General features: G+C 30.0%; 1 protein-coding gene across 2 annotated transcripts in view; it reads left to right on the top strand.

Annotated features, from left to right (window-relative positions):
* LOC106789199 overlaps positions 1-7307 on the top strand; it is a 19504-nt gene extending 12197 nt beyond the window's left edge. Inside the window, exons 3-7 of one of the 2 annotated variants that reach the window (XM_014753203.1) lie at positions 1684-1794; positions 2015-2152; positions 2311-2408; positions 2842-3007; positions 5346-7307. In XM_014753203.1, the coding sequence (XP_014608689.1) occupies positions 1684-1794; positions 2015-2152; positions 2311-2408; positions 2842-3007; positions 5346-5449 (617 nt within the window). In that variant the 3' untranslated portion in view covers positions 5450-7307. Of the gene's footprint in view, positions 1-1683; positions 1795-2014; positions 2153-2310; positions 2409-2841; positions 3008-3081; positions 3248-5345 lie in introns of both variants that reach the window. The other variant, XM_014753204.1, reaches the window with a different exon arrangement.
* The last annotated feature ends 3135 nt before the right edge of the window (positions 7308-10442 follow it).

The following is a 10442-nucleotide window of genomic DNA, read 5'->3' as shown; positions in this document are numbered from 1 at the left end:
TTTTTTTTTTTTTTTTTTCTAAAGAGTTCAAGAGATTTCGCTAGCATTATCAACGAGATACCGTTAATAACATCTTCTTTCCTTTTTTGAAAAATAAGGGTCGAACGACGACACGTTCGACGAATAAATCAAATGGTCAAACGACATGGGACGACGACGACCGGAAACGATACGCCGGAAACAAGCGGTATGGGAGAACCGATAAGGCCGTCTGTCGGTCAAAGAACGGTATCACGCTGTGTTGTATCAATCATTTCGATTGTTCTCTTCACTTTTACGATGAGAACTAATTTCTTCTTCCGCCATTATAATGAATGAACGAAGAAACGAACGAACTATCGACGAATTTCACAATTTCTTTTTCAATTCTAACGACGATATCTTTCTATTTCTCTAGTTTTTCTCACGTTTTTCATAAAGACGTTTGCAATTCTATTGTAAATCAACAGACAGCAGTCCGATAAAAACGTTTACATTATTTAGGTTCTCCTTTCCTTCTCTACGATACAACAAGACGCTTTCGTTTCTCCATCCCATTCGAAATAACCGCCTTCTCTTTTGATTTCGTCACGTGACGCGTTGTTTCGTGTGACGTTTCCTTATCACGCCATCTTGGATTTTCCCATTGTGCCTTCTCGCGGACACCATTACTCTCTGATAATATATACAGATATTTCGCGCGCGAACGTTCTCGACACACTTTCCTTGAAATCATCATCGGAATTACTATGTCTCGAGTTGTAAACGTAAACTACTTTTTAGCTAGCTTTTGTTAGGTTTACGATAAAAGAGAGAGAGAGAGAGAGAGAGAGAGAGAGAGAGACGTAAATAGAATGGCAGAAACTTTCTATGAACAATTTTCCTCCAGGTAACGATCCTATTGAAAAATTGGAGCTTTGTAAAATCTCGTTAATTGAATTATACCTTTGCGTGTGGAATGATTATTGATCAATATGGAAAGTATAAAAGTTGCAATATTTCGATAGGTTGTTATACTGTTACGAAAAGGAAAAACAATAAAAATAACGTTCGATAAATTTCGTATGATAATTAATTCATATAAAGTGAGCATACTGTACGATATATTAAATATTTGTATGAATTACTAAGTTTAATTCTTAGGGAAGTTATTTTTTGGACAGGTTTAATTTAGATGAACAATACATTTATCCGTTGAACGTTTCGTCTCTATTTGAGACTTCCTCAGCAACTAAAATTTTTTATTATGACATATTATTTCTTATACAAATACATAAAAAAAAGAAAGAAAAAAAAAAACCAGTAGTGTTCGAAAAGTTATGGTAGGATAACGTTTTTAAAAAATTTACTCTATATATAAAATAGTGAAAACTTATGACTGTAATAAAAATGATGTTATATTGACTTATGAACATAACTATCAAGGTAAAATAACGCTATTAATTGTAAGTTTTTTTTTTTTTTTTTTTGGTATTTGTATAAGAAATAATATGTCATAATAAAAAATTTTAGTTGCTGAGGAAGTCTCAAATAGAGACGAAACGTTCAACGGATAAAGAGATTGTTCATCTAAATTAAACCTGTCCAAAAAATAACTTCCCTAAGAATTAAACTTAGTAATAATATTAAAAAATTTTGGATAAGAAAAAAATCTTTATTGTATTAACATTTGTATGAATGTATTATATTTTTTTTTGTTTGCAGTGGAGACGTATTTGAGTCCGGTGGAAACGCATTGCATGAACATTGATTACTTCATCCCCGATGAAGAAAACCAAACGAGGGACTTCTCCGACGACGCAATGGCTCGATTACGTACGTATGGTGCAATTAATGTCTCGGTTAGACGTTAACTGCAATAATTTGATTGTACAGTAGTCTTATAATACGTGTTCAATGATTCGATCTATGACTGAATGTCTATAATTATGTTTTACGTATACCAACATCTATTTCTTTTTATACTTAAATTACTAATCCCATTCTCTCCATTTGTTTCTTTTACAATTTGTTCATTTTTATTTTTTCGATATAGACATGGGAAGATCGGTGATTGCACTCTTCATGGTAGGTTTCCTAGCAATATTTTCTGCCTTTTGGACGGGAGTCGTTGGTTGTTGGCGAAGATCACCAGGAAACATCACGGCTACCGCCATTTTGATGCTATTCGCTTGTTAGTATCCTTACTTTTGCATTGTAATTATGTCATTTTCTTTTACTTTTTCTCACGTAAATTTGTAGGAAGAGAATTAAAGAATAAGAGAAAGAGAAAGAGAAAAAGAGAGGGAGAGAGAGAAAGAAAGAAAATTAAAAGTTGTGACGTTCGTTTAGGTTTACTAAGCGCTGGTGGCATGGGACTTTGGCATGGCGTAGAATATTATGAGAAGGAAAAGATCGTTGGCGAAGAATACTACCAACAATGGAGCAATGTAAGTAATTACCTCGTTACGTATTTTTCTTCCTTATTATTTATTTTTTTAACTATTTTTATTATACCGATGAGAATATTCGTTGGTTGGTTCTATTTAAACAAATTCTTCGAAGGATAACCTTTGAAGATTCAGATTTTTCAGTGATAATCTAAACCTCTTTGTTAACACAACGTATATATTTTCTTATCGTAATGTTTTAAAATATAATTTTATAGATTAAAATCAGTGTTCGAAAGGAAGCTTCTACCCCCAGAGAGAGAAACAATTATTAATAATTTATAATATTAATATACCATTCTCCCATACAGTGTGTGTATATTGTTGATCCATGAAAAAAGAAGAAGAAGAAGAGACACCGGAGGGTGGCCAGAATATTTTCAACGCGATTAAAAATAAATGATTAGAAATTGAAAAATATATTTGGTCGTAGGTTCTAAAGGATAACACAGCACAGTGGTACGACTGGTCGTTTTACATGGCCTGGCTAGGAGTGGCTATGTGTTTAGGCACGATGACACTATTTCTGATCGCGGCATCCTGTTTAAGAAAGGAACGTGCTCGCGAGCAGACCCAGAATGTTCAATACATCATGCCAGGTGAAACGATGTCCTGTGAACGGACCTGACTAACTTTTGCCGTCTTGTTTTTTTTTTTTGGAACGCGGTTCTAGGTCCTGAAGGACTACTCACTAATCTCGTACGACTGGTCGTACGTGGTCGCTTGGGTCGGCGTCGGTTGGTCGTTAATCAGCGCGATCTTGTTTAGCGCTGCTGCAATTTGCTTGAGGGGCGAGAGAATGCGCGAGGAGGCAATGAACATGCAGTATCTCATGCCTGGTACATATTTAACACAAAAACCCCTTTTGCTTTTGCAAAGAACATACTGTAACCAACGGATGTTTGTTTGTTTTATTTTTCTTTTAATTCAATCAAATTCTAACGTACAAATCAATATGACAAATGTAATGTTTTCGTTAACGTTAATATAATAAAGATTTTTTTCTTATCCAAAATTTTTTACTTCTTAGGGATGTTATTTTTTGGACAGGTTTAAATCAGATGAACAATATATTTATCCGTTGAACGTTTCGTCTCTATTTGAGACTTCCTCAGCAACTTGATAGTTATGTTCATAAGTCAATATAACATCATTTTTATTACAGTCATACGTTTTCACTATCTTATATATAGAGTCAATTTTTAAAACCGTTATCCTACCATAACTTTTCGAACACTAGTTCAACAAACTCGAAACAGTAGTCAACTATCAAGTTGCTAAGGAAGTCTCAAATAGAGACGAAACGTTCAACGGATAAATATATTGTTTTCGTTAACGTTTAACAATAAGATTCTATTTAATTACTAAATTTCAAGATCTACGGATGTTATATTTATATTATATTTTAGCATATATCCTATAACGATTAATATCAATAATATTATACTTATTGTACGTAGCAATTAACAGTAATATGTATTTTTAAATGTTAACGAATTTCATTTGCATTATTATTCAATTATTAGCATTAGGTTTTTGAGACGTCATTGTTTGAAGCGTTGCTTAACATGAATAAATATAAACATGCATCATTGTGCACAGTATGTTCCACTAACTGTATAATCATTTATCCATCGAACAAAGATTAAGTTCGTGTCTCACGTGCCGATATGACTGACCCATTAAAAACTAACGCGAATCGTTATGATTGAACAAAATTAGGACATAATTCATTTACAATCAAATAATATAATAATAATAATCATCATAGTAATATTAATAATAATAGTAATAATAAAATAATATAGATAATCATATTAGCGGTAACACATCGTTCATAAAATCATCGATAAATTATGATAACGCATCGAATTAACGTTAATGGGGGATGGGTTATAATATTTATAAAAAAGAAAAGGAAAAAAGAAAAAGAAAGAAATAAAACAGAAGAAAAATATGTGTCGGCAGTGTAGTATAATCATATAAAAAAATTTCAACGCCATTCATTCATTTCGTTTAACTCCTTTAACAAAATATAACGAATTGTATATAAATTCTTCGATCATTTTTTTTTTCTCTGATAGATAATCGTTAATAATAAAATAAAATTATAATAGTTTCTCATGGATTATAAATTGAATGTTCGATCGCGTTACACTCGGTGAAAATCTGATCCGATCGTAAATCCCCTTTGAGAATTGCATGGAATCTAAAAGGAGTGTATAAAAGTAATTATGTCGGTCATGTATCAATATCATTCGGGGAAAACACGACGTTCGATATTCGTGTCCGCGAAACTTTTACTTTTTCATTTTACGCTCTGTTTCCATGATCGATCAGAGTGATTTTGTTACGGTCTGATCTTCGAATGAGAGAAATGGTAGATAGACCTTTCTAAAACGAAACGTTTACGATCGATCGGATTAATAGATTTTTATACGACGACAATTTGACGAATTAATTTATTTTCTATTAAAAAAAAAATATTTTACTCTCTCTCTCTCTCTCTCTCTCTCTCTCTCTTGCGACTTGTAAATTCAAATGACGTTCGAAAGCGGCACACTTGCCTAATTTGATGACCCACGACGAACGTACTGGACTTTGTCACCTTTTACCGTCAAATATTTACGAATGTTGAGAGACACTTACACACACACACACACACACGTTTTAGCTTTGTTACGTTGAACAGAAAACAAAATAAAATATATAAATTAAAAAAGTATATTTTTAATTTGGTCGCGACGATAACGCGATTTAAATTTATCGGGCAAATACAAAACGTGTGAATCGTAAAATATATAAATAAATTAATAATAAACGTAATAAATAAAAAAAGCAAAGTGATCGAACACGATATATTATAATACATTCTTTTTCCTAATATTTAACAAAAAAAAGAAGGTTTAACAAATGTATTTTTGTTTGTAATTTCAGTGTATCCTCAAAAACAACAGTACGCGTATGCAGGTTATCCAGCACCAGCGGCGTATCCAGGGCCATATTATCATGGGTCGCAATACGGGCCTTACAATTATTGAAAATATCAAAACTCGATGAGAAGATCGTTATTGTAGTGGGATACATTATTTTGGATTATGTTGATTTTAACGTGTGCCAACAACCAGAGGCATACATTCGTCATATTTAATCGATCAATGAAATGAAATGAAATCAAATCAAATCAAATCAATGAATTACTTTCTCTCTTGCTCGTCAAAATGGTGGATATAATAAGAAATAAAGAAGAATCTAAGGAGGACTAAAAAAAAAGGTTTAAAAGAAAGAAAGGAAGGACAATTAAAGAAACAAAAAATCTATATATACGAAAGTAAAGCAAAGAAAAGAAAGGAGAGGAAAACAAAACGAAGTATAATTAATTAACATAAGTATTGCCGTCCTATGCCTCATTTTCGACGAGTAAACTCGAATAATCGAGTTCGTACGAACGTTTTCTAAGGTCGTTCGCGTAGCTAAACTTCCGGTATCGCGATGTATAATCCTCTTGGAAGATGATGATGCCCCTTTCGAGCTACGATACGCTCCGTTTCCTTTTTCTAACGCAAAAAAAACAAAAAGTAGTACGAAGGAAGAGTTTACACGGCAGATTGATATCTTCCGAAGTTGCTCTAACATAGATTTAACATTTTCTATAATTATTTGTTAGTTAGGATTTTTTTTTTTTATCATTTTTTTCTTTTTCCTCATCTCTCTCGCTCTCTCTCTATCTTTTACTCTCTCTCTCTCTCTCTCTATCTGTTTATGTTTTTTTTTTTTTTTTAAATAATGTCGTATCGATACGATCTTCGTGCCCTACTTTTTATTTCTTTTTTTTTTTTTTTTTATTTTTTTTATTTTTGTATAAATTATTATTTAAAAGAAAAAAAAGCGTGCGCGCCCGTTAATTCCATTATGGGAAGTTAGGTTTCACTTTCGTCGTTTTTTCACCTCCAAAGACCTATTTACTACTTACGTATGTTACTCATATGCGTTTGTATTTACATGATATGTATATACGTTTGTAAAGAAAAAAAAAATAAGGAAAAAACGTTTATTATTGGTTTGAAACAGAATTATTTAAAAAAAAGTCACGATATTCTTTCGATTATATTCTCAACGATAATTTTCTATTAACTGACTGAAAATCTAATTCTCTACCGAATAACAAAAAAATAAATATTGCATTTTTATTCCGGCAAGGTAAGATCATTTTCGATCGTCACACACATTCACATCCACACACACACACACACACACACATTTATTATTATTCGCGAGACTCTCTATCGTCGTCTAGTTATTTTGATATACATAGATACGTAAAATACATAGGATACGTAAGATTCATTCGAGATTGGGCAAATCACGCACGTATATAAGTATGTAAGTAAAATAACATCCATTGTTAACAAATAATTGTATCTAAATCACATGGAAAAGAAATGACTATTCTGATTATTTTTCTGTCTTTTTGATTGTCAATTAAATAGATTTTTATTTAGATTCGATTTTTAATATTGAATTTAAATGAAATCTTAAACAAAAGACTCTGGTGCTCTGAAAATAAAAGAAGAAGAGTGATATTTTTTTTTCACGTGATACGTTTGTTTTATTATCTTTTTTTTTTTTTGTTACAAATTCCGTACTTTACCTATTCTCTTGCTCACCATGATGGTACCTTAAATGTAAGGCGTTATTGAATTAAACAATAACAAAAAACAAAGTGGAATTAAATTACTTACCATACAATTTATAACGCGAATAAACGAACGAAAGACAAATTATTTCTTTTTAACGATTATTATATAAATGTCATCTATACAACGAGTTCATCGTAAAGGAGTTTAAGTATAAATGATCTGATATTTATAATAATTCGTGTGACATTACATAGTATGTACAATAATTTATCTTTTTTTTTTTCTTATATATATATATATAAATCTCAAAATAGTAACGAAAAAATAATTACAAGATGTACTATCTGTTTTTACTTCTTTTCCCATTTTTCTTTGTTATCACAAGTATATACATACGTATATTTGTTTTTTGAATATGTGTGTATATGTATATAAATATAATGTGTTCCAGGAAGTTTCTATTAAACTTTATATGTGTGTATATTTGTTCTCCGATTAAAATAATTAAAATAATTAAAACATATTCATATGGATATGGGTCCAAAAAAGTATTCTTTTCGAGCATGAATAAGCCAACCCTTTCATTGGTTTCAAAGGTACAACAATGCGGTATTACCCTTACGAAAATGCAATTTATAAATTTAAATTTGTAATTTTATATTAATTTAATCAAATTAATTATACTAATTTACATTAATAAAACAAGTATAATACATATATATGTATTTAGTACTAGGATTCTTCGAAAGATGATCATCATCGTAAGTGCAAAATCGAATTTATTATAACAATCAAAGAAAATATTGAAAAATAAAAATTTTTATAAAAATATATATTGTTGTAGATTTAAACTTTTAATTGCAAATTCCCAAATATACATATAAAGAGTGTAATGAAAGAAAGTGACAAAAACTTTAGTAATGGATTCCCCACACGTAGAAAAAAAAAAATAATAATTTATACCAGCGTGAGAGTTTGAAAATCTTTCATTTTAAAACTACCTATAACATTAAAATAAAAACTTACAATTATTCATTGTTACCAATTGAACTTGTAAAAATATAAAAATGATTTAAAAACGTGCCCTGCAGGTGCATCGTAATCGATCATCTGTTGAAAAAAAAGTAAAATGAAAATAAAAGTTCAACAATCTTAGATTATGTCCTGACATCTGTAAATATATAAAAATTAATAAAAAAACATTATAAAGAAATTAGTTTCTATAGATGAAATGGATAGAAGGAATTAAGAAAAGGAGCAAAGGAATCTGATGTCAATTAGGAAGTTAAAAGAAACTAATTACAATTATAATGTTTATGGTAAGCGGTCTTTGGCTGGGTTTTACTTGCAATGAAATGTATAGCATATTAAATATGTTAAACATTACATGGAAAGTAAAACACCATTGCCCGGGTCTAACCACGAGGAGGTAACCGCTTCCGAAGACCCATGAGGGATGTGCATCCTGAAGATTTCCACATCCGAAATAAATTTAAAGCAAATAAAATAATCAAACCGAGAACGATTTTAAGGAACATCACTCTTAGTCCTAACAGAAAACTAATTAAAAAACAACGTATAATATAAAAAAATATTAAAATTATTTTCTATTGCAAGTATGTTAATAAATATGTAATGCTTATACTAGTACATATATGTTTAAACAATCTGAATTATAAAGAGAGTGTATTAGATTATTCAAATAATTGTTAATTAATCGATAGAAGTGTCTATTGCTGTTTAAAAGCTAGGAGTATACGATCTATGTACCGTCCTCTTCGAAATTCCCCTTCAGACTGAGCCTATGTCCTCTATGTAAATTCTTTTATTCAATATTGTTTATATGACTTTCCGAACGATGTGCATGTGTATAAAGGGAATAATCCACCTAATTAATACAATTTAAGATTACAACGCTCATATTATAGCATTTTTTTTACAATTGTTTAAACTAATGTACATTTCTTGCAACACTCCTGTGCAGTGGTGACTTCGTGAGAGGGGGGGGGGGAATTTCATCGAAAAGAATATCACATCGAAATTATTTAATATTAGAAGAACGTTAAAAGACTAATGTTCAAATCAGTACATATGTTTTAAAATAAGCAGTAATATAAAGAGAGTGCATTAAAGTATTAAAATATTTGATAAATAATCGATATAAGTGTCTATTATCACATAAAAGCTCGGAGTATATATATGCACATATAATATTCAAAATAAATAAATAATATGATTATATTAGAGCATTCTTTTAATTTTTGTGCAATTGTTTAAACAAACGTCCACTGAAAACATTTTATTATAGAAGACTATTAAATTTAATAAACAATAGTAAATAGCATTGAAAAATATAAATAAATGTATCTATCAATATATTTATTATTTCTATATAAACTGTGAAAGGCATTTAAATGCTACTCTGGAATCAAAATTTTGACGTTTTTCTAAAATCCAATGGGAATCCAGATTTTCAGGTGATTTAAATTATTTTCGCGACGTCACAAAACTGAAAGATTTGTAACAGGAGCGCATGATGATAGAAGAGGTATCAGGAGGTTATTTGACTTACCGACCGAAAAGTACTGATGGTAAGGTAGAAAACTTACCGACAGTCAGTAGCTCGCGTTGTAGGTTACCATCCGACCTTCACAGTCGGTAAGTTTTCTATCTTACTAACCATCGGAACTTTTCGGTCGGTAAGTCGGATTACCTCCTGATACCTCTTATATTATCGTGCGCTCCTGTTACAAATCTTTTAGTTTTGTGACGTCGCGAGAATAATTTAAATCACCTGAAAATCTGGATTCCCATTGGATTTTAGAAAAACGTCAAAATTTTTATTCAAAGGTGGCATTTAAATGCTTTTCACAGTATATATAGATATAATAAATATATTGATAGATACATTTATTTATATTTTTCCAAACTTTTCAATATTATTTATAGTCTTCTAAAATATTATAATAGTTTTATCAATCTATACAGAAAACTGTGAGAATATAAATAATAATATTTTTTTACTAATAATTAAACAATTAATATTTCGCTAATGTGATCTATATAAGATATTTTACTGTGACGAAAATTTAAATAATGATCTCTTCTACAACTTTTTTTTTTTAATTGTCTCTTATTACACTATTTCTGGGAGTCTATAGAGAATTTGCCAAACAATTAAATGTTTCAAATTCATTAATAATAGGTAAATTAATTATATTTTACTTTAGGTACATAAAAATAAAATATGCTAATGCAAATATTTTTAGAAAATATATATTTATTAGTAATATTTAATGTATAATCGTAGAAGGACATCGTCTTAAAAATTACAATGAGTTTGTTACATTATTGAGCTATTAAAACACTTCTCTGTGCTTTAAATTATAGATAT

Source organism: Polistes canadensis, unplaced genomic scaffold, assembly GCF_001313835.1.
Source record: "Polistes canadensis isolate GaletaPanama2010 unplaced genomic scaffold, ASM131383v1 scaffold_170, whole genome shotgun sequence".
Lineage (NCBI taxonomy): Eukaryota > Metazoa > Arthropoda > Insecta > Hymenoptera > Vespidae > Polistes > Polistes canadensis.
This window is presented reverse-complemented; position numbering and strand designations above follow the sequence as displayed.